General features: G+C 43.1%; 1 protein-coding gene and 1 long non-coding RNA gene across 9 annotated transcripts in view; both read right to left on the bottom strand.

Moving 5' to 3' along the window:
* Positions 1-8,403, bottom strand: part of UBR2 (ubiquitin protein ligase E3 component n-recognin 2) — a 132,166-nt gene extending 123,763 nt beyond the window's left edge. For all 8 annotated transcript variants that reach the window (XR_004671978.3, XR_008625617.2, XM_003833292.6 and 5 more), the window contains exon 1: positions 7,861-8,403. Coding sequence is in view for 6 of the 8 variants with exons in the window: in XM_003833292.6 (XP_003833340.2) it covers positions 7,861-7,938 (78 nt within the window). In the remaining 2 variants the exon portion in view is untranslated. The remainder of the gene's footprint in view (positions 1-7,860) is intronic.
* A 7,557-nt stretch (positions 8,404-15,960) lies between these two features.
* LOC129397960 (uncharacterized) lies at positions 15,961-24,680 on the bottom strand. Its single transcript, XR_008625616.2, has 2 exons — positions 23,858-24,680; positions 15,961-23,253 (listed from the first exon to the last, which is right to left on the bottom strand). It is a non-coding gene; the product is annotated as an uncharacterized LOC129397960 (long non-coding RNA).
* Positions 24,681-25,321: the final 641 nt, after the last annotated feature.

The following is a 25,321-nucleotide window of genomic DNA, read 5'->3' as shown; positions in this document are numbered from 1 at the left end:
CATAAGTTAAGGGACTGGATAGAAGCTTATAAGCAAAAACGGTGAAAGAGTTTTCATGCTTAAAGTGAAACTAAACTATTTTCCAAATATTACTAACATTGTTGTGTTTACATTATGCAAGTAGGAAAGAGACTAAATTACTTTCAAAACAACAGCATTTCTTCCCTGGTGGCCAAGTGGTTAGGGAAAAAAAAATAAAAATAAAAATAAAACAGCAGCAGCAGCATCATTTCTTAGGAGACAATCCTACAGGCTTTAAGTATTCTCTCCCTTCAGAGTGACTCAATCAAAATTTTATATATACATACACATCCTTTAAGCTCAGTAATTATAAAGAGGACAAGTTTGAAAAAAAGAAAAAGAGTCCTCAACAAGCATACTAGAATCTTATTCTTTGAGCTAAAAGACCTCGTTTTGGCCTCATTCAAAGGTAAATGTCTCATTTTTCACCCATTGTCAGCAAACCAAAACAAGAATGAAGGTAGTCAAATGATCCTAAGCGCTTTTTTTTTTTTTTTTTTTTAGTCTCGTGCTGTCGCCCAGGCTGGAGTGCAGTGGTACGATCTCGGCTCACTGCAACCTCTGCCTCCCAGGTTCAAGTGATTCTCCTGCCTCAGCCTCCTGAGTAGCTGGGGTTACAGGTGTGCACCACTACACGCGGCTAATTTTTGTATTTTTAGTAGAGACAAGGTTTCACTATGTTGACCAGGCTTGTCTCAAACTCCTGACATCAGGAGATCTGCCCACCTCGGCCTCCCAAAGGTGCTAGGATTCAATTTACTCTTTATGAAAGAAAAATTAAGCAGTAAGACCAAAATAATTCACCTCCATGATCCTAGAAAGTTAAGTACTTCGGACTTTTTTTTACAACATATTGAAAGATTTTATTTAAAAACCAGTTTTTTTCCTTATATTTTATGTTCCCATTCCTGTAAAACTTCACTGTTGCAGAATTTTAATACAAGAATGAAAGGTTACTTTAGAAGGGATGCTTTTTTTTTTTTTTTGAGACGGAGTCTTGCTCTGTCACCCAGGCTGGAGTGCAGTGGCGCGATCTCGGCTCACTGAAAGCTCCGCCTCCCAGGTTCACGCCATTCTCCTGCCTCAGCCTCCCGAGTAGCTGGGACTACAGGCTAGCATGGATGCTTTCTAAAAAAAATTATGCAGTCTAGTGACTGTAACGAGAGCAAATTTGTTCATAGATTTCTTCAAGAAAAATTCAGACGCTAGTATCAGCTTCTGGTTAAGAAAAAAAAAAAAAAAAATCGGCCAGGCCCATTGGCTCATGCCTGTAATCCCAGCACTTGGGAGGCCAAGGCGGGTGGCTCATTTGAGTTCAGAGGTTCGAGTCTAGCTTGGGCAATATGGCAAAACCCTGTCTCTACTAAAAATAAAAGAAGATTAGCTGGGCATGGTGGTGCATGCCTATAGTCCCAGCTACTCAGGAGGCTGAGGTGGGAGGATCACCTGAGCCCCGGAGGTTGAGGCTTCAGTGAGGCATGATCACGCCACTGCACTTCAGCCTGGGTGACAGAGTGAGATCCTGTCTCAAAAAACAAACAAACAACAAAAAAAACCTAGCCACTTTACATAAAAATATTATTAGTAAAACAAGCAAGTATTTCACTCTTTATTACATATTATTATAAATAACAAGACTTAAAAGTCTGGTCCAAGAAAGGCATGCATATGCTCCCCATTTTTCAAATCTTTACTACTCCTGGGCACAGTGGCTCACGCCTATAATCCCAGCACTTTGGGAGGCCAAGGTGGGCAGATCACTTGAGGCCAGGAGTTCGAGACCACCATGGCCAACATGGTGAAACCCCATCTCTACTAAAAATACAAAAATTAGCCAGGAGTGGTGGTGCACGCCTGTAATCCCAGCTACTTGGGAGGCTGAGGCAAAAGAATCGCTTGAACTCAGGCGGCGGAGGTTGCAGTGAGCCTAGATCACGCCACTGTACTCCAGCCTGGAGGACAGAGTGAGACTCCGTCTCAAAACCAAAAACTTTAATACCATTATATGAAAAATTTACAATCACCTAAAAGATTTGGGCTCTATTACAGGCACTTTAAGCTGATTAAACATACATACTTAATATAAAAAGCAAGAAAAATTTATGACTGTCTTTCAGAAGTAGCTCACACATTTCCCCAAAGAATAAAATCTATAGCTTTTCATATTAGTTCTCACTAACATATGCTAACTGCAACTGTTTCTTCAACATGAAAAATTAAGATTTCCAGTTTGGTTGGCATTTTAATTTGTCTTTATTTCAGACACTTGTAGCTGTCACACCCATGTGGCATAAGAGAGTAATAAGCATTCACTATCTTACTACAAGTCCCTCTTAAAGGAAGTAAAGAAACTGTCAACTCATTCCTCTAAAGTAAACATGTTATGACAATGTTTCCAGGAGCTTTCCCTCTATTAAATACTAAATTTAAGCCTTGGGATAGAAAGCAAGTACAATAAAATAAAAATGAAATGAAAAATGAAAGAATCCCTAGAGGTTAGTTAGCCTTTTATTACAGTCTCTATTATTCTATACCCAATTAAAATTGTATCCTTTAACTACTTTTGGTTTTGCTTTCAAACAAGGATAAGCAACATGTAAGTTAATCATAAAACAACTAGTGCTCATAACCATAAAAACAATAGTGTTTAAGTGGGAGTTTTAGGGAATATATTGAGAAAAATTTTAAACAAATTATATTAAGAGCTCTACAAATTAAGGAGAGTATTTACAAATAAAATATAGAAATTTAATAGGTCAAAAGACTAATTGAAAATAGGCAAAGAAGACATAAAAATGGCCAATAAGCTCATAAAAAGATGTTCCAACATGACTCATGAGGGAAATGCAAATCAAAACCACAATGAGAAGGCATAACACCCAAAAGAATGGCTGTAATCAAAACACAGGCAAAAACAAGTGTTGGCAAGGATCTGGAGAAATTGGAACTCTCATGCACACTGGTGGGAATGTAAAACAATGCAACTGCTTTGGAAAAATCTGGCAGTTCTTCAAAATAGTTAACATATGACCCACCAATTTCACTTCTAGGCATGTATATACCCAAGAGAAACAAAAGCATATGTCCCCACAAAAATTTGTAAAAAATGTTCACAGCAACATGATTCATAATACCCAAAAAGTAGAAACAACCCAAATATTCACCAACTGATGAACAGATAAATAATATATGGTTTATCTATACAAAGGAATGTCATTTGGCAATAAAAAAGAAAGAATTACTGACACAGGTTGAGCATCCCTAATTTGAAAACGTGAAATCCAAAATGATCCAAAATCTGAAACTTTGCATGCCCATACGATGCTCAAAGAAGTGCTCATTGGAACATTTGGATTTTGGATTAAGGATGCTCAACTGGTATAACTGCAAATATTTTAAAATCCAAAAAAATCCAAAATCCAAAACACTTCTGGTGGCAAGCATAACAATACTCAACCTGTACATGGTACAACATGGATAAATATTTTATTTTTATTTATTTATTTTTTTTTTGAGACAGAGTCTCGCTCTGTCGCCCAGGCTGGAGTGCAGTGGCGCGATCTTGACTCACTGCAAGCTCCGCCTCCCAGGTTCATGCCATTCTCCTGCCTCAGCCTCCCAAGTAGCTGGGACCACAGGTGCCTGCCACCATGCCCGGCTAATTTTTTGTATTTTTTAGTAGAGATGGAGTGTCACCGTGTTAGCCAGGATGGTCTCGATCTCCTGACCTTGTGATCTACCTGCCTTGGCCTCCCAAAGTGCTGGAATTACAGGTGTGAGCCACCGTGCCCGGCCCAACATGGATAAATATTTAAAACATTATCCTAAGAGAAAGAAGTCAGCCACAAATGACAATATGTTGAATTCCATTTATACGAAATATCCAGAATAGGCAAATCTACACAGACGAAAATAAGTAGTTGATTAGACCTCAGGAGTTTAGGTGTGAAAGGGAAGTGACTGCCAATAGGTACAGGATTTCTTTTTTGGGGTGATAAAAATGTCCCAAAATTGATCATAGTGATGATTGCATGAATCTGAATATACTAAAAACCACTGAATCTAACTGTACAGTATGTGAGTTATATCTCAATGAAACGGTTTAAAAAATGTACAGCAAAAAGATAACCAATACAGACCTAAAACTCTACATAAAACTTAACAAATTCATTATTAAAACAAAATTTTTTTTTGAAGACAGGGTCTCACTGTATCACCCAAGATGGAGTACAGTGGCATGATCATAGCTCACTGTAACTTCTAACACCTGGGCTCAAGCGATCCTCCCTGCTTAGCCTTCTGAGTAGCTAGGACTGCAAGTTCATGCCACCACACCCAGCTTATTTATTTTATTTTTTTTAGTAGAGACAGGGTATAGCTAATGTTGCCCAGGCTGGTCTCAAACTCTTAGACTTAAGCAGTCCTCCCACCTCAGCCTCCCAAATAGCTGGGATTACTGGCATGAGCCAGTGCTCCCAACCTGTATTTCTTTTATATTCAGGGAAAAAGATGGGGTCCCGCTCTGTCACCCAGGCTGGAGTGCAGTGGCGCGATCTCGGCTCACTGCAACCTCAGCCTCCTGGGTTCAAGCAACTCTCCTGCCTCAGCCTCCCGAATAGCTGGGATTACAGGGGTGCACCACCATGCCCGGTTAATTTTTGTATTTTTAGTAGAGACAGGGTTTCACCATGTTGGCCAGGATGGTCTCTATCTCTTGACCTTGTGATCTGCCCTCCTTGGCCTCCCAAAGTGCTGGGATTACAGGCAAGAGCCACCACACCCGGCATGTTTACTTTTAAAACTGTAATCACTCATTGGAACATACTATAACCATATGTAGTATGGAAAGTAAACAGAGCCAAGAAGTGTTGGGAAAGTCATACTTATGGAGTCAATTCTAACAAGAAAAGAGAAGAATGAGAAGAGAGGGCCACTGTAATATCCTAAACTTACAAATATTAAAGAGTCAGCTTAGATACTTTTCTTTGTGAGGCATACTAGCTGGAATGGATGGGATCACAAAAAGTTCTTCCTCCTTATAACAGGAATAAGAAAAGCGGTGTGTAAATGAAATGTGGAAAGGATGACACTAGTGCTCATTAGGTGATTTTTAAATGGAAGTGATCCTAACAAATTACCAATGACAGAGGTCTAAAGCCTGCAATCACTGTTTTCTCTACTTGTTTCTCTTCCCTAAAATGTGCTTTCAACCTAACAGAAAACTTTATTAATTTAAATGTGTGATAAAAAGCTGAAGCCTAAGCTGAAAAAAACAGTTTTAAATGTTAGGTGTTTTAACTTAATACAGACAGTAAAGTCCTCACAAAGTAAGGCAAGATTAAGGTTATATAGTTGAAGGAATTTTATATTTTAATATTGGTTTTTGAGGTAGGAGGATCTCTTGAGCCTAGGAGGTCAAGGCTGCAGTGAGCTATGATAATGTCACTGTACTCTAGTCTGGGCAACAGTGCAAGACCCCATCTCTTACCAAAAAAAGAAAAAAAAAAAAACTTATTGTTCAGAAAGGCATTTAAAAGTAAACAGGGTAGGCCGTGTGCGGTGGCTCACGCCTGTAATCCCAGCACTTTGGGAGGCCAAGGCGGACGGATCACCTGAGGTCAGGAGTTCGAGACCATCCTGGCCAATGTGGTGAAACCCTGTGTCTACTAAAAATACAAAAATTAGTCAGGCATGGTGGCATACGCCTGTAATCCCAGCTGTAATTCAGGAGGCTGAGGCAGGAGAATCACTTGAACCCCGGAGGCGGAGGTTGCAGTAAGCCAAGATCGCGCCATTGCACTCCAGCCTGGCGACAGAGCAAGACTCTGTCTCAAAAAAACAAACAAAAAAAGTAAACAGGGTAAAATGTAGCTCAGATTATGATCTTCACAAACTCAAATGAAGTCCAAATTAATAATTTTTTGTTGCATTTTCCTTGATTTTTCCTTACTGCATCTGCTTGAGAATTTCACTGAACAAGAACTAGGAGCACTGGCCTCCCGCACTACTTTTATAACCAGTCTCCTCAGGAGCCTCTACAAATTGGAGAACCTCTAATCACTTGATAGTTTGCACTTTTAGAATGGGATAACGGAATCTGTACCCTGTATCACTGGACCAAGACACAAAATTCAGTGAGAGAAAAAAATCAAAACAGTACTTTGAGGTAAGCAACAGATATCAATTAGAAGAGGCATGGAGGGCAAACAGCTGTCATTATTATTTAACAGTTTACTTGTAACACTACTTTCATTTTCTTTTTTCAAATCTCCGATAAACGAAAGGCAGAAATTCCTTGAGTTGTACAACATTAAGTAGAAAGTAAATGAAAACAGACCTAGGCTAAACAAGTAAGTAGGTTTAAAAAAACACACCAAGGCAGGGCGCAGTGGCTCACGCCTGTAATCCCAGCACTTTGGGAGGCCCAAGCAGGTGGATCACCTGAGGTCGGGAGTTTGAGACCACCCTGACCAACATGGAGAAACCCCAACTCTACTAAAAATACAAAATTAGCCGGGCGTGGTGGTACATGCCTGTAATCCCAGCTACTCGAGAGGCTGAGGCAGCAGAATCGCTTGAACCCGGGAGACTGAGGTTGCGGTGAGCTGAGATCGCGCCACTGCACTCCAGCCTGGGCATCGAAAGCGAAACTCCGTCTCAAAAACAAAAACAAACAACAACAAAACACACCCAAACAAGCAAAGATTCAGCATTTAACAACGTATTTCTTTAAAGTTTTCATCTCTACTCCTGACATTTCTTTCTACCCGGACTTAATGTCCTCACCAATTCACGCAAAATAACTATTCACTGACCAACAGCTCCACAGTGCCCCCAATCCCAAATTTTGTTCGTAGCATTCAGATTGCTGACTTTTATTCACGGGTCACTCCCTTCCTAGCAGCCTTTTTAATTGGAGGTCTTAGAGGTGGGGCCCAAGCTGTCTTGGTCCATTCATAATCATTCTCGGCAATCTCTTCTAATGGGTGTTCCTACAACTCTGCTATTTACACTAGCATATTGATATTACAGTTTTAATGCAATACTGCGTTTGAATGGTTTTACGTTTGGAGTATAACTGCTCCTACTACACTGTGACCAGTTCTCACGTTTAGCTTATACAGTATTTGTTGAAAGCTGCTCTATCAACGTTATATAACATTTGTTCTCCATCCAATTATCCCTAACTCCTAGAAAAAATATTTTTAAAATTTCCCAGCCTCCACGACTACTTTCTCATACTCAGTAAACTTTCCACACATGCATCAACGTTGTCAACTAATCGAACCGGTGCAAAAAAAAAAGATAGCACTGAAACGGATAACGAAGGGTAGTGTCGTTTGCCTTCTTGGTGCCTGGGGCAGTCCCAAAAACAAAGTAGGGGCTCGGTTAGGGTGGCATGTTTAGTCGGAGGAGCACACGGCTCCGCTTGTCTCAGGAAAAGCAATTAACTAGATAAAGTAGGGCGATTATACCAAAAACACAAGAAGCGTCTCTTCTCCTCTTCCAAGAGTTGATATAAAGGGCAAAGGCCCATGTGTTGTGAGACTTAATGGGAGGCTGGGGGAAAGGAGGTATGATGGAAGAGCCGTGGGTTCTCCTGGGCAGAAAGGGAAAGTAAACGTAGTTAGTGCACAGCGCAGCTCTGGCAGCTGTTGAAAATGGAAAGAGAGGGGCAGGATCGGTAGCCTCCCCGGGCTATTATCCCACAAGGCGAGGGCCGGCACAGCTGTTTCCCCAAGTCTGGGTCGGGCTGCTCCAGGACGTCCAGGAGTCGGTTCCTCCCCGCAGGCGCGGCCTGCGAGGGGCAGACGCACCCGCCCGGGTCCCGGCACTCACCCCCGCAATCTCCTCGGCCGAACATTCCAGCAAACTCCGGTCGATGGCCTGCACCTCTGGCTCTAGCTCCGACGCCATCTTCTCTCCTCCTCCTCCCCAGCGCTACCGCCGCCCGGAGAGCTGCAGCCTCACCTCGGCCCCGGCGGCCTCGACTGCCACCCCTGCCCCAGGCAATCAGTCCCGGAGCCGTCCAAGTGGCTGCAGGTGGAGCAAGAGAGGGAGAGAAGGGTGACGTGAACCGGAAAGGAAGGACAGCGGCCTCCTGCGCTCCCTCCCAAGCTTAGCGCCCAAGAGTCAAGTCACTGGCTCGTCCCTGACCCAGGGAAGGACACAGAAAACCCCAGGCCTGACACTCTCGCTGGCCACTACCGCGTCCTGCACCAGGAAAGGGGCAATAACACCCAGGAGGGGAAGCGGAGCTTTCTGGGTACTGTAGTTCTGGATACTGTAGGTACAGCACAGCCGGGAAAAAGGTGGCGCCCTAATACGGTGCCCCTCGAATGCATTGTGGGAGTTGTAGTCCATTCTCAAGGGGCGCTGGCTTAAATGGCAAATAAGCGGGCGGGGCTTTTCTGCCCAACGAGAATCATGGGAAGACAGTCGCGGAAAGCAGTGCCCCCTGGAAAAAAGCCAAAGAGAAAGATACTGTGGGAACTGCAGTTTTATTCTCCGAATCTCGTTTGTTCATTTTTGTATCCCCAGCTTCAAGAACACTGCCTGGCACATGGTAGACCCTCAAGGACTTGCCAGTCTGGCATAGGGTAGGCACTCAAATACTTGTCAAAGGAATGAATGAATTACATTCTATTCCTGTGGTTCTATGTCCTGTCATCCATCGAACCCTCATCTTTTATACGAGTAATGGAGGTGAACATTACCCACTTTTTTGAAGGTTTAAAACATGTTTTAAAAAATTTTTCAAACACTTTAGTGATGACCACTTATAAACTTTATCACAAATCTTGCTGCAAAGGAAAAAGAGTCTATTAGGCCAATTAAAAGATTTCCTCTTGATAGAGACATTTAATTTCTACAGATAATCAGACCAAGCTTGGTGGCTCATGCCTGTAATTCCAGCACTTTGGGAGGCCGAGGGGGGCAGACTACTTGAGTCCAGGAGTTTGAGACCAGTTTGGACAACATAGCGAGACCCTCTTGATAAAAATCAAAAAATTAGCCAGGTGTGGTGGCACGCCTGTAGTCCCAGCTACTCGGGAAGCTGAGGCAGGAGGATTGCTTGAGCCCAGGCAGTTGAGGCCATCGTGAGCTGTGATCAGCCCACTGCACTCCAGCCTGCATGACACAGCTGAGACCCTGTATCAAAAAAGAAGAAGAAAAAAAAAAGAAATAGGTAAACATTGTTAGACTAGCTATCAAAGAAAACTATGTTTGGTTAAAGGTAATTAGACTATTGACTGACAGCTGGGTGACTGGGCTCTTAGAAGTCTTCAATCTCTAGAGTTTGTCAGAAAATTGTTTATACCTTTTGTCAAGTGTGTTAATTTATTCCCAGAAGTAGGTTGTAAATTACGTATAGGGGGGAAAAGTTCTGAGCCAGACCAGGTTTAGGACATGTTTATGTTTATGTTGTTTTGGGATTTTTTTTAAACCAATACTATGATATTAATCAGTTTTTTAAAAAAGGAAATAAGAAACTGTCTGTATCCCTGTAACCTCACAATACAATTAAGCCTTGTTATCACTTTTTAAAAGTTATATATATATACATATAAAACATCAGAAATTCAAACTCAAAAGGAATGTTTTAAAAAAGGAAAACTGAAAACTTCCTATTCCTCTTACCCCAAGTCCCTCTCCCCAAAGAAAATCATTTTTAACACTGTCTTATAAGTCTGTCCAGAAAAAAGTATGCACATATCTGTACAGATATTTATAATGAGATATCTTGAAATATTCTTCTATGTATTTTTCTTTTTTTGCCCAACTTCCTTACACTGATCCACTCAGGACAGAGTCAACTTGGAAGAAAACTGGGATTGTCCCAGCCTAGAAGCAAAAACAACATCTCTTGAGCTGTCCTAACATAGAATTTAAGTCATTAATAGACTGTAAAGGCAATTTCTGTTCTTAACATTATTTGCTTCCTAACATTATTTGTTTCAGGCCGAGCATTGTGGCTCACACCTGTAATACCAAAACTTTGGGAGGCCAAGATTGGAGGATAACTTGAGGCCAGGAGTTTGAGACCAGCCTGGGCAACATAGCAAGACCCCATCTCTACAAAGAAATTTAAAAATTAGCCGAACATGGTGGCCCATGTCTGTAGTCCTAGCTACTTTGGGAGGCTGAGACAGGAAAGATCACTTGAGCCTAGGAGTTCAAGCCTGTAGTGAGCTATGACTGTATCACTGAACTCTAACCTGGGTGAAAGAATGAGAGCCTGACTCAAAAAAAAAAATTGTTTCCCTCGTGTGTCATAATTACGAATTTGGAGATCATCTTCACTTAGCATTAGTAGCATTAGCGGTGGGACTCTCCATGTATTAATACTTTCAAAATACTTTTTCATTTGCTTCTGCAAGGCCAGACAACCTAGAAAACATCGTATACTCAGGACCAGGCACTCTAGGAGTATCCTGTATCTAGGACCAATTGTACATCAGTTTCTAGGCTTGAAGATTCCCTAATAGTATTAATTCAGTTGTGTGCCATTTCTCTGTCTATAATTTTTGTTTTTTTGAGACAGAGTCTCACTTTGTTGCCCAGGCTGAAGTGCAATGGTGCAATCTTGACTCACTGCAACCTCTGCCTCCCAGATTCAAGCGATTCTCCTACCTCAGCCTCCTAGGTAGCTGGGATTAGATGCGTTGGTGGTATAGTGGTGAGCATAGCTACCTTCTAAGTAGCTGGGATTATAGGCACGCGCCATCATGCCTAATTTTTGTATTTTTAGTAGAGACAGGGTTTCACCATGTTGGTCAGGCTGGTCTCGAACTCCTGACCTCAGGTGTTCCACCCACCTCAGCCTCCCAAAGTGCTGGGATTACAGGTGTGAACCACAGTGCCCGGCCTGTCTATGAATTTTTAAGGAGAGTTCTTTTTCCTACTCAGAGTCAAGGTAAAGAGCTTCTTTGTCATTTTTGTATGCCAGTTGGTGGGTTTTTTTTCTAGTCTACCCTTTCACTGATACGACATTCCTTTGAAAGCCCTGGCTTTATGTAGGGGATCTCAGTTGCAATTCCAATGTTTCTTTGACCCAGGGTCTTGTTTTCTGTTCCCATGAGGGCATTAAGAGCTAAGCCCCAACTTCCAGTTAAATGTGGCAGATTGAATACCTCATGACAGTAAAGGGAGAAAAAAAGAAAAGAAGAGAGGATGACAGCACCAAAATTTGGTAGAAAGCAAGTGGTTGAGAAGTAACTAAGAGAATGCTGAAACCTCCGCTAGCAGTAGAGACACTGAGTCAAGCTAATTAATATGCAGTACCCGGAAAGACTTAAAAATTTGAGGCACCATGTAACTCTGAAAGTGGGTGAAGACAATGCTAAAAGCAAGCTCATTGTTTGAAAGTCTGTATAGCAAGAAGTTAGATCTCATTTCCTACTCTGAAGAAGACTGGAGCTTTATCCTCTAGAGTGACTACACTTGAGGGCCTTTTGACTGGGAGACACCAGACACAGCTGAGGACAGGGATACCGCACTGCATTCAAGAGAGATGAATCAAAGTCTACATAGTGAACAGGGATAACCTAGCTTATTTCCCCATTTGGCTCTGAGAACCTTAATGGCCAGGCTTATACCTCCCAGGCAAGAGTTTGGGAGGGTCTTCTCCAGAGGGGTAGATTATCTCACCACCAAAAAAATCTGTAGAGGTCACGCCTGTAATCCCAGCACTTTGGGAGGCCGAGGCGGGTGGATCACCTGAGGTCAAGAGTTCAAGACCAGCCTGACCAACATGATGAAACCCTGTCTCTACTAAAAATACAAAAAAAGCTAGGCATGGTGGTGGGCACCTGTAATCCCAGCTACTCGGGAGATTGAAGCATGAGAATCGCTTGAATCCGGGAGGTGGAGGTTGCAGTGAGCCGAGATTGTGCCACTACACTCCAGCCTGGGTAACAAGAGTGAAACTCCATCTCAAAAAAAAAAAAAAAAAAATTCTGTAGAGGATAAGACCCCAACAAAATGGTATAGTCAGTTCACCCCACCCATGCATAAAACTTCTAATCATATTTTTAGTAAGTTATTCTTAAATATGAATAGACAGGCAGTTGTGTACAGATACTTGAGCAAAGCCTATGGAAGAGAGACTAAAACAAAAATGACGAAGGAAGAAACAGACACAAGTCAGAAAGTTGGAAAGAACTTTTACAAATGTTATTGAAATCACTGGAGGAGATAAGCAAAGATTATATATCCAAGAAAGAAGTACAGGAGGCTAGGGAAAAGGAGTTTTTGTTTGTTTGTTTGTTTTTGAGACAAAGTTTCACTCTGTCACCAAGGAATTTCACTCAATTTTTTTTTCTTTTTTTTTTTTTTTTTTTTGAGATAGAGAGTCTCATTCTGTCATACAGGCTGGAGTGGGGTGGCAGGATCTCAGCTCACTCCAACCTCCACTTCCCAGGTTCAAGTGATTCTTCTGTCTCAGCCTCCTGAGTAGCTGGGATTACAGCCACCTGCCACCACACCCAACTAATTAACTAATTTTTGGTTTTTTTTTTCAGTAGAGACAGGGCTTCACCATGTTGGCCAGGCTGTTCTGGAACTCCTGACCTCAAGTCATCCGCCCTCATTGGCCTCCCAAAGTGCTGGGATCACAGGTGTGAGCCACGGCTCTTGGCCATAATTCAGTATTATTTAAATCACCTGAAGCATTGGAAAGAGACACTGAGTTCATCAATAAGGTTAAATACATTATGATGCAGGCCAGGCACGGTAGCTCTTGCCTGTAATCTCAGCACTTTGGGAGGCCGAGGCGGGCAGATAGCCTGAGGTCAGGAGTTTAAGAGCAGTCTGCCCAACATGGTGAAACCCTGCTCTACTAAAAATACAAAAATTAGCTGGGCGTGGTGGCAGGCACCTGAATCCCAGCTACTTGGGAGGCTGAGGCAGCAGAATTGCTTGAACCTGGGAGGTGGAGGTTGCAGTGAGTCAAGATCACGCCATTACACTCCAGCCTGGGTGACAAGAGCGAAACTCCATCTCAAAAAAAAAAAAAAAAAAAAAAGAAAGAAAAGAATCATTATTGGGTAAAACATCAATATGAGTTTCTGTTTTATGTATTCATTTAACAACTATTTATGGAGTACTCAATACATTTCAGACATTGTTCTAGGAACATGGATACATGTGTGAAAAAAGGGGATTCCTGCCTTCATGGAACTCACATTTTAGCTATTCAGGAAATATGGCACCACCATTCTCAACACAAATACCTAGAAATATTGGGTGAAAATATAATAAACATAATCTTATATGAACATTTTAAAGGATAAGGCATCCAGTGCCATTCTGATTCTGGAGTCTTTGCGTTTTCTCCTGGAAGTATAGGATTCTTTCTTTGTTCCTGTTGCTCTAAAATTTCCCAATGACTTGCCATAACGTTATTTCTACTTAAAACCATTGTGCTGGCTATGGAAGGGCTCTTTCCGTCTGGACACTCATGTCCAGTTCTTGGAAAGTTTTTTGAAATTATTCCTTGATAACTTCTTCCCATTTATTTTATTTGTTCTCTCTGGGACTCCTCTTATTCAGAGTTTTCACAATTTAAATTTCTAAGAGAACTTTTTTGTTCTTAAATGTTCCTTTTGGCCAGGTGCAGTGGCTCACACCTGTAATCCCAACACTTCAGGAGCCCAAGAAGGGACAATCACTTGAGCCTAACAGTTCGAGACAAGCCTGGGCAATGAAGTGAGACCCTGTCTCTACAAAATATAAAAAAATTAGTCAGTTGTGGCGATTCACATGTGTGGTCCCAGCTGCATGAGAGGCTGAGGCAGGATGATCACTTGAGTCCAGGAGGTCAAGGCTACAGTGAGCCAAGATCCCGCTACACTCCAGCCTGGATGACAGAGTGAGACTCTGTCTCAAAAAAACAAACAAACAAACAAACAAAATCAAATGAAATCCCTTGTTCATATAGCTTGCCAAAATCTTTTTAAGTATAGCCAATGGATAAATTCCTACAAGGAATGTGCTAAGTCAAAAGGAATAATGTAAATGATAAAAGGGCAAAAGGTGCAGAGTGAGGCTCAGAGTCTACAGGACTATGAAAAAGGCCTATTTGGGTACCCCTTGTCACTCACAGGCATTCAGAGCCCCCGCTCTGTGTAAGGCTCTCTACTGTGGCCTCTCACTGGACCTAGTTATGTTCTCAAACTTCAAATCTTTACTCAACCTCCTATTTCTCCCCCTACAAAAGTAACCAATCTATATGCCATTTCCTCAGAGCCCAACCTTGTGCCATATTTATTCATCCATCAATTAGCTAAGAAATTAATTGAACAAATATTTTTGCACTCCTGCTAAGTACCAATTACACTTTTGTTTCTGGGATATACATCAATAAACATAACAGGCAAGGCTACTGCTTTCACAGAGCTTGCATTTTAGTGGGAGAGACAAGCAATAAAAAAATAAGCTGGGCTGGGTGTGGTGGCTCATGCCTGAATAATCCCAGCATTTTGGAAGGCCAAAGTAAGAGGATTGCTTGAACTCAGGAGTTCGAGATCAGCCTGGGCAACATAGTGAAACCCTGTCTCTACAAAAAATGCAAACATTAGCCAGGCGTGGTGGCACACACTTGTAGCCCCAGCTACTCAGGAGGCTGAGGTGGGGGGATTGCTTGAGCCCAGGAGGCGGAGGTTGCAGTGAGTCAGGATCATGCCACTGCACTACAGCCTGGGCAACAAAGCAAGACCCTGTCTCAAAAATAAAAAAGTAAGCTAAAGAATATACTATATAATTTTTAGATATTGACAAGTGTTAAAAGGCAATAAATATTATACAGAAGGTGAAGGTGAAAATGGAGGTAAGGGCATTAGACAGGTTGGTCAGCGAGGTGTGCATGAGAAGTGGGGAGTTGAGCTGAGTACTGAGTGAGAAGAACCCATCACGTGAAAATCTGAAATGAGAGCATTCCAGGCAAAAAGAAACAGCAATTGCAAAGGCCCTGAGGGTGAAATGAACTTGACTTGAATCAAGAACAATAAGATAGCTGCAACTTTTAGCCAATAAGTTTCAGATAAACTAATAAATGCTATGCTCACTAGTAATAGGCATAGGTATATTATTCCTATTCCTTAGTAAAATTGTTTCAGATATGTGTTATTATTTTCAGTTAAGACTTCATGAAATAGGCTGGGCGTGGTGGCTCAGGCCTGTAATCCCAGCACTTTGGGAGGCCAAGGCAGGTGCATCACTTGAGGTCAGGAGTTCAAGACCAGCCTGATCAACATGGTGAAACCCTGTCTCTACTACAAATACAGAAATGGTGGCAGGTGCCTGTAATTCCACTACTTGGGAGGCTGAGGCAGGAGAATCACTTGAACTCAGGAGGCGGAGGTTGCAGTGAGCCCAAGATCGTGCCACTGCATTCCAGCCTGGGTGACAGAGTGAGACTCTGTCTCAAAAAAAAAAAAAAAAAAAAAGAAACTGAGACTCATAAAGGCAAAGTAACTTGGCCAAAGTCACCGTGGTAGATTGCAGTTTTATGGCCCTAATTAACGACATTCCTGCTTCCACTCCCTTTGTAATGTGACTCAGCCACTCTTTCTATCAAGAAGTGGGAACTGTTTTACCACCCCTTGAATCTGGGCTGGCCTTATGATTGCTTTAGTGAATACAATGTGGCAGAAATGACAGTATACAGTTCTAAACCTAGATCCCTAAATATGGCCTTGGACGCTTCAACCCTCTCTAGGACTCCCCTGCTTTCTCCATGTGAACAAGTCCAGGATAGCCCACTTGGGGATGAGAGATCATATGGAAGAGAACAGAGGCATCTAGCTGACAGCCAGCCAATTCCCAAAAGCAAAATCATTTAGCTGACCTGTGGATAGCTTAAGGTGTTACCGGTAGAGAGTGTCCAGGTTCTTGGTGCTTTGAACAAAGAATTGGACAAAATACACAAAGCAAGAATGAAGCAACAAAAACAGATTTATTGAAACAAAAAATCACACTCCATAGGGTGGGAGCAGTGAGAGCAAGCAGCTGAAGGGCTTGGTTACAGAATTTTCTGGGGTTTAAATACCCTCTGGAGGTTTCCCATTGGTTACTTGGTACACACCCTAGGTAAATGCAACCAGAGATTGAAGTTGCCAAGTTACACCCTATGCAAATGTCTGATTGGCTGCGAAAAGTGACCAATCAGAGGCTGAAGTTACAAAGTTATACTTCTATGCAAATGAAGACTTGGCCCTTGACCAGCCTGATTGGTTCCAGGAGGGGACCAATCAGAGGTACTTTCAGTTTTTCATCTGCCAGGCAGAAAACAGGGTGGGGTAGCGGGGAGGAGAGGCTTGCAAAGGGAGTAGCCTCTGATCATTTGTTACTTGGGTGTGGAAAGTTGGGGTTCGCCCAGGCTGGGGTGCAGTGGTACCATCTCAGCTCACTGCAACTGAGGTTTTCCTTTTGATTTAGTTCTAGGAAGTCAGTGTGAATCTGCCTTAGGTTCTCTACCTCCAGACCCTATTCTCCTGCCTCAGAGGCATGTGAGAGAGGCCAGGGAGACCAGGAGCACTGGCCTAAATTGCTGACCTGCAGAATTGTAATCTAAATAAATGCTTGTTGTTTTAAGCCACTAAACTTTGAGGTGATTTTGTATGTACCAGTAGCTAATCAATTCAGTTGCATTGTTAGATCAGCAGCCCAACTGGCATTTGAAATCTGGTCTCACCAACTCCAAGGCTCATGTTCCTCCCAAGACAGGCTGTTCCCCCTACAGGCCTACTTCTAGGCAAATTATTTATTTCCAAATTAAAATAACCAAGCTTGTGTATATTAGACCAAAACCCAGTCTCCCTTCTTCTGGACTGGTCCTAAACTAATTAGTTGGGTTTCTCTTCTCCTCTCCTTCCTTCCTTCCCCCTCTCTCTCTTCCAGCTTGCTCTGTTGCCCAGGCTAGAGTGCTGTGGTGCAATCTTGGCTCACTGCAACCTCTAACTCCTGGGTTCAAGCAATTCTTTGGCCCCAAGCCACCCAAGTAGCTGAGATTACAGACGCCCACCACCATGCATGCTAAATTTTTGTATTTTTAGTAGAGACAGGGTTTCATGATGTTGGCCAGGATGGTCTTGATCTCCTGACCTCCAGCAATCCACTGCCTTGGCCTCCCAAAGTGTTGGGACTAGAGGCATGAGCCACCCTGTCTAGCTGGGTTTATCTTAAAGGCCATGGGTAAAAGATCGAGAACTTTCATGTCCTGGAATTCTTTCAAAACATTGGACATAGATGTATCTCAGGAGTGTCACACTGTGTCCAGAATTGGTGGGTTCTCAGTCTCACTGACTTCTAGAATGAAGCCTCAAACCCTTGCAGTGAGTGTTACAGTTCTTAAAGATGGTGTGTGTCCAGAGTTTGTTCCTTCAGATGTGTCTGGAGTTTCTTCCTTCTGGCAGGTTCGTGATCTCGCTAAGTTTCATGAGCGAAGCTGCAGACCTTCACAGTGAGTGTTACAGCTCTCACAAGCAGCACAGACCCAAAGACGGAACAGCACCAACATTTATTGCAAAGAGCAAAAGAACAAAGCACCCCCACAACACAGAAGAGTTCCTGATCAGGTTGCTGCTGCTGGCACTGGTGGCCTGCGTTTATTCCCTTATCTGGCCCCACCCACATCCTGCTGATTGGTCCATTGTGCAGAGAGCTGATTGGTCCATTTTACAGAGAGCTGATTGGTCCGTTTTGACAGAGTGCTGATTGGTGCGTTTACAAACCTTTAGCTAGACAAAGAGTGCTGATTGGTGCGTTTACAATCCTTTAGCTAGACAGAAAAGTTCTCCAAGTCCCCAATATCCCAGAAGCCTAGCCGGCTTCACTTGTCAATGGCACTGGCTGCGGGATTTTGGGGCACCTAGCCGGGCACTCCGGCAGCCCAGAGGGAGCTCGTCCCCCAGTCAAGCCCAGCAGGCGCCGGCCCGCCGCGCAGAGTGCGGGACTTGTGGAGCCCGCGCGCAGCCCCAGCTCCCGCCCGCGCCTCTCTTTTCACACTTTCCAGTGAGCAGAGGGAGCCGGCTCCGGCCTCGGCCAGCCCCAGAGAGGGGCCCTCACAGCGCAGCGGCGGGCTGAAGGGCTCCTCGAGCGCGGCCAGAGCGGACGCAGAGGCCGAGGAGGCGCCGAGAGCGAGCGAGGGCTGCTAGCAGATTGTCACCTCTCAACACCAAGATAGTTGTATCCGTGGTTAAACTCTGTAGGCATACACTCTGCTTTTCTTGGGGACAAGGTTACCCGCCTCCCTCTTTTATAGGGACATTGGCTTTGGTGACAGCCAATTGCAACTTTTTTCTTCTCATTGGGAAGTACTGAGAGTGGGTTTCCTTTAGTCTCTAGTGGGAATATTATAAAGCGCTGGTATACAAAGAGCCCTCAGACAATAAAAAAGTTAACAAAATACATTATATAAATAAATATAAACTAAAAAGATTCTGAAGAACATTTTATGTTTTCTGTACCTGTTGTTGCTGATATAAATTATCTCCTGGGACTGAACTTCGAATTGTCAATTGTCTAAATCTCCCATTGTACTGAGACACATCCAGTGGTCTATAAATTTTATCTTGGGCTGGGCGTGGTGGCTCATGCCTGTAATCCCAGCACTCTGGGAGGCCAAGGCCGGAGGATTTCTTGAGGCCAGGAGTTCGAGACCAGCCTGGGCAATATAGTGACACCTTGTCTCTACAGAAACCTTAAAAAATTAGCGGAGCATGGTGGTGTACACCTGTGGTCCCAGCTACTCGGGAGACTTAGGTGGGAGGATCACTTGAGCCTGGGAGGCAGAGGTTGCAAGAGCTGAGATTGCTCCACTGCACTCCAGTCTGAGTGACGGAGCGAGACCTTGTCTCAAAAAAAATTTTTTTTTAAATCTTTTCTTTCCTTCCTTCCTTCCTTCGTTTTTTCTTTTTTTTCAACAGTCTTGCTCTGTCACCCAGGCTGTAGTGCAATGGTGCCATCTCGACTTACTGCAACCTCCACCTCCCGAGTTCAAGCAGTTCTTGTGCCTCAGCCTCCCCAGTAGCTGGGATTACAGGCATGAGCCACCGTGCCCGGCCATTTTTCCCCCCCAGTCTTGTAGAGATCTCTCCTGGAGTTTTCTATCTACTCCAAAACGGATTGGTTACCCTGTTGGCCTAGTTCCAGAGGTAGATTTCCCATGAAACTAGTAAAGCTTAAGCTTCAGGGGCCCTCACTGGCTTCAGCAATGAATTCATATGGTCATAAGTTACATAAAATTTGCAAAATAAGATATTTTAACTGTGATTGGCTAAACTGCTGTCTCTTTCCTGTCCAACTTTTCCTCAGTCGCATTTCCTCTCACATTGCTGTTTCGGGATCAGACCAATGGGAAATAAATAGGAGATCTTAGCATGGGTTTAGTTAGATTATTTATGTAGTTCACAGCCACAGCTATGTAAAGTTGGGTTATTGTCAGCCATTCCAGTAGGAATTGCTTCCAGAAATATTCACACCTCTTACTGTCGTAATTCACCCTGGGTGCAAGGGTGAATATGCACCACAGAGGTGCGCCTGTAGTCCCTGCTACTACGGAGGCTAAGGTGGGAAGATGGCTTGAGCCCAGTTGAGATCGTGCCACTGCACTTGAGCCTGGGCAGTATAGCCAGACCCTGTCTCAACAACAACAACAACAAAACATTTTGCTATACTTATTTTTTTTTTTGAGACAGGGTCTGGCTCTGTTGCCCAGGTGGGAGTGCAGTGGCACCATCTCGGCTCACTGCAACCTCCACCTCCTGGGCTCAAGCCATCCTCCCACCTCAGCCTCCCAAGTAGCTGGGACTACGGGTGCATGCCAGCACATCCGGCTAATTTTTGTATTTTTAGTAGAGATGGGGTCTCACCATGATGCCCAGGCTGGTCTCAAACTCCTGAGCTCGAGCAGTCCACCTGCCTCGGCCTTACAGGTGTGAGCCACCATGCCCTGCCAGCAAAATGTTAAGTGTAGAATTTAGATGACAGGTATATGGTGTTCACTGTAAAGTTCTTTTAACTTTTGTATAGGTTTGAACATTTTCATGAAACACTGTTGGAGGAAAAGTATATAGCTGAAAAATAAAGGAAAAAAGTATTATAGACAGGGATCAAGCAGTTAATTCATTTAAAAATTCTATCTTTTGGCTGGGCGCGGTGGCTCACGCCTGTAATCCCAGCACTTTGGGAGGCCAAAGTGGGCGGATCACCTGAGGTCAGGAGTTCAAGACCAGCCTGGCCAACATGGAGAAACCCCGTCTCTACTAAAAATACAAAAAATTAGCTGGGCGTGTAATCCCAGCTACTCGGGAGGCTGAGCTAGGAGAATTGCTTGAACCCAGGAGGCAGAGGTTGCAGTGAGCTGAGATCACGCCATTGTACTCTAGCCTGGGCAACAAGAGCAAAACTCTGTCTCGAAAAAAAAAAAATTATTTTTCTAGATTTTGTGATGTCTGTGGTATTTTTGTTAGCTTTTAAATTTTTTGTTGTGATTTCTCATTGTAAATAAATATTCATTTTTATACCTGATTTTGTATTTACAATTTTGTATTTTACTTTTAAGAAGAGGACCCTCAAATTGCATAAGCTTCAGGCCCCACAAGACCTGGATCCACTCCTGCCTGGTACACAGCTGACATTCTCAAAGCTCTTTTCACTTTCACTTCGGAATTTCCAGTCTCCATATCCTTAAGATTCCTTTCAAGCTTTCATTTACTGGATCCTATGTCTCCTTAGTGTCTTCATTCTTGAATTCATCCTCCTTTTGGTAAGTCATATACTCCAATAGCTTCCCAAGAAAGGTTGCATAAGAAATTCATTTTTGAATTTATTGTAATCATGCAATGATTTTTATTCTGTTCTCCCACTTGATTGATAGTTTGCCTGAGTATAAAATTCTAGGTTGAAAATAATTTTCCTCCAGAATTTTGAAGGCATTTCCCAATTGTCTTCTAGCTTCCAGTATTGCTACTGAGCAATCTAAAGACATTCTGATCTTTTATTTCTGATCTATTTTTCTATCTCTGGAAACGTAAAGGATCTTTTTATCCATAGAGTTCTGAAATTTCATGATAATGTGACTTGATGTGAGTTAATTTCCGTCTATTGGTTATGGGTACTAAGTGGGCCCTTTCAATCTGAAAACCTGTGTTTCTAAGTTTAGGGAAATTTTAGAGAATTAATTTTAAAAATAATGTTATCTGTTTTTCTCTTTTCTCTCTTCCTGGAACTCCCAGACTAGTCTTCTCTTTTTCTTATCTTTTGTCTTCTATTTCCACCTCTTGGTCTCTTTTTTTTCTGGGAGATATCCTGGACTCTATCGTCAATCCTTTTAATGAGTTTTTCTTTCCATTCTTAATTTCCAAGGACTCGGTTTTTTTCTTGACTATTTTCTGAAACAACATATTTTTCTTATTTTGAGGTTTCAATATCTTATCTGAGGATTTCAAATATAGGCGTGGAGATTTTTTTGTGTTGTTGTTGTTGTTGTATTGTTAAAATTTTCCTCCCTCCTGTAAAGTTTCTGTTTTATCCAGGTTTCTTTTTTTTTCTGTTAGTTTTGGTCTCTATCTTTCACATCAGAGACTGCAATCTGTTGTTGTTGGTTCATTTTTAAGAATGAGAGACTAAGAACCTGATGAAATGCTCTGAAATCATGGATAGAGCTTATCAATTATGGAAAGTTTTGTGGGGTGATCTGTCTGGGATGTTTCATTAGGAAATCTATAGTGCCAATATCTTTTGATCTTTCCTCTTAGTCTAGTCAGATTTCTCAGAGAAGATATTTGGCCTTTTGCCTGGATGGTAAAATTGTCCTATCTTTTCTCACTGTTAGAAAAGTAATCCAGTATGGCACCCACTGTCAGAATCTGCAGGAACAGAATTCTCAGGCTCCCAAGCTGAGTCAGTTAAACAAACTTACCGTAGACAAGTGATAAATGTGTTCATTTTTAAAAACTATTGAAAGGGCAGTAGTGTACTTAAAAATTGATACCCAGTCTTTTTTTTTTTTTTTTTTTGAGACAGAGTCTCACTCTGTCGCCCAGGCTGGAGTGCAGTGGCACAATCTCGGCTCACTGCAAGCTCTGCTTCCCAGGTTCACGCTATTCTCCTGCCTCAGCCTCCCGAGTAGCTGGGACTACAGGTGCCCGCCACCATACCCGGCTAATTTTTTGTATATTTTTTTAGTAGAGATGGGGTTTCACCGTGTTAGCAAGGTTTGTCTCGATCTCCTGACCTTGTGATCCACCCGCCTCAGCCTCCCAAAGTGCTGGGATTACAGACGTGAGCCACTGCACCTGGCCCAGTCATTTAGGATTTTTACTCACCAATTTTTATTGGCATTTGTTTCCATCAATTGCTTTTGCCAATGGCTAATAGTTGTACTCTTCCATAGTTGAGTTTACACACCTATATGGTCTGCAAATAACTGAGTGTTAATTAGCATTAATTGAGTGTGGCTATTCTCTACACACATTCCAGTCTGCTCCTTTTGGGTTCAGTCTGTCCACAAGTGCTACATGAGGAGTCTCTTAGAGTTGTAGCTTGTGCTGCTCCCTATTGGAGGGAATAACCCCATGCTTATTGAGGGCTGATCCTTGACTAGGAGGCGCCATTACAAAAAGAAACAGGATCAGGCTGGGCACAATGGCTCATGCCTGTAATCCTAGCACTTTGGGAAGCTGAGGCAGGTGGATCACTTGAGGTCAGGAGTTCAAGACCAGCCTGGCCAACATGGTGAAACCACGTCTCTATGGAAAATACACACACGCACAAAAATTAGATGTGTGGGGTGGTGCGTACCTGTAATCCCAGCTACTCGGGAGGCTGAGGCAGGAGAATAGCTTGAGCCCAGGAGATGGAGATTGCAGTGAGCTGAGATCATGCCACTGCACTCCAGCCTGGGTGACAGAGCAAGACTTCGTCTCAAAACAAACAAACAAACAAACAAAAAACTGCTCTGATCTGGAAAAAATAAATTCAATCAAAGATCTCTTAACTGATGTAGTAAATTTGTGTTTATGGTCATATTCAGTACTTCCCCGGCCTCCCTCCTCTTCCCCTTTATGATTTGATTCCCGGATAGTTTGTTCATAATTTATCTACCATTTAGTTAAAAAGAGTTTTCATTTTTACTTTCATCTTTCTGGTGAATTGTGAAATTATAAGTTCCTGTCCCAGTTTACTTAGTGAATTTTCATCAGATTGGTCACCATCATCATGTAGAACCTAAAAGGTAGAGGGAAATTTCATTTTAGACTCATATGTTTACTTGTTAGTTTAGACTCATTTGTTTACTTGTTAGTTTTCCCTTGTTTTCCCACTCTTTGTCCCAATCTTTCACTTGTATTTATCAAAGCAAAGTTCAAAATTCCTTATTTGTATTTATCAGATCCCTTCATAGGTAGCATCACCAGATGTACTTGGGGTTTTGGCAATTTATTGATGGGACTCTTACCTGTCCCCATTATTGTTACTCACTCTTTGGTCTGTCACCATGGAGTTATATGTTGGAAGCAATTAGGAGAGTAAATGGCTTGTGATAGAACAGTAGGCTTCCTCATGCATGTTCCTGAGTCAGTGAAAATCCTCAGCTATAAAGTGAGGAGTCAATGCCTCCACCCTCCTTTACTTGCTGCTTAGGAGATGGGCAAGTAGGAAGGGCCATTTTATATTCAGATTATAAACCCATTCTTGACAAATCAGATGCTAAGAAATCAGGAATGCTGTTTTTCTGTACATCTCCTTAGTGGTGGCTTTTACCGATTTCAGCATTAATTGTGACAACATAGTTTTGGCTCTGATGAGAGGGCAGCAGTGAAATATAACCTACCTTTAGGACGGTGCCTCCAGGCACAGAAAAGGGTAGGGAAAGGATAAGCTCACAGGGCTGCTGTGAGTAGCACGTGCGTGGACTGCTAAATACCTTGGGTCCTCCCCCAGGCCAAGGCAGCATCCACTCCTCCACGGTCTCTCTGTTCATGTGACCACTTGTCTGCCTCTCTCATCTTATCAGAACATCTACAGCTTTGTTCCACGGGATTCTTCACTAGGGATCTGATGGCATCCACGTGAGGAACCAGGAGCTTAATTTTGTCCGCCAGTCAATGGAATCCATAGCCGGCAGCCAAGCCAGTGGCCTAAACATAAATCACTGCCTGGGAATTTGAATACAGGAAAGTCTTGTTTGCTCTCTAGAGCCCAGCTTCAAGTCATCGGTACTGCCTTTGGTTCTGCCCACTGGGAAGAAGCCCCTCATTCTCCTCTCCAAGTATCCCCCCCAGGCAGGGTGTAAGGGGACCGCCACCGCTGGAGGTTTTAGAAGTGAGGGAGGCAAAGCCACCCACAAAACCGGCGGCAGCTCAAGAGTCCACCGTGCTTCTCCGGCACCGATGCCGGGAGCCTGCAGGGGGCGCCCTTGCCCAGGCTGGCCTCCGCAGTGCCGGAGGAGGGACCAACCTCCGTGGGGCTGAGCTTTTCGATCTCTGGAGTTCCTCTTCAGCAGTGGAGCTAGCTTTTGTTTGAACGTGACCGATTCCCGTTATACAGCTTGGGATCCCGAAGTACTTGATGTCCCTTGTCTTAGCTTCCATAAGCAGCTGGTAACTGACATTCAAAGGGAGCATCCTCAGGACTAGAAGCCACAGGCTAAGTCCTTCCCCTCCCTCAGGAATTCCCAGAAGGCTCCAGTCATCAGCAGTTAAGGAGACACACTTCATATTCTGATTGGTGATATGGACCCAGAGGAAGGGCAGCAGGCACTGTGGTCTGCAAGGCTTCGGAGGCAGTGGCTGGTTCGGACCGCATGCAAATTCTGATGCCCTTCTAATAATCTAATACCCAGATGTGGATCCAAGATGCCCATTAATATCTATGCCTGCTTTTTAGTGGTAGGGGGCTTGAAAAACAAAAGCCTCTATCTGGTCCAGGGTGAATTCCTCTAGCGGGCAGAGGCAGAGCCAAACTGCATCTTGGAGGGCGCCTGAATTTTCTCATGATTGATGGCACATCCCTTTCAGTCAAAAAAATCAAGGGAAGACAGAGCTTCAAGCACAGTTGTTTCTGAATTACCCCTAATTAATTTGTCATCGTTGTACAGAATAACTTCAGTATCTGAATTAGGCCACCTATTAAAATCCTGCTTTATCAGATTATGGCACATTGCCGGAGAATGGATATTTCACTTTGAAGGGAATTGCTGGCCTCGCCAAATGAAGGCTAGCTAAAAGTAGGGTTGTCAGATTTAGAAAATACGAATAGAGGGCACCCAGTGAAATTTGGGTTTAAGAGACATAAC

The sequence above is a fragment of the Pan paniscus genome, chromosome 5 (assembly GCF_029289425.2).
Source record: "Pan paniscus chromosome 5, NHGRI_mPanPan1-v2.0_pri, whole genome shotgun sequence".
Taxonomy (NCBI): Eukaryota; Metazoa; Chordata; class Mammalia; order Primates; family Hominidae; genus Pan; species Pan paniscus.
Note: the sequence above shows the minus strand (reverse complement) of the source record. Positions and strands in the feature narration are given on the sequence as shown.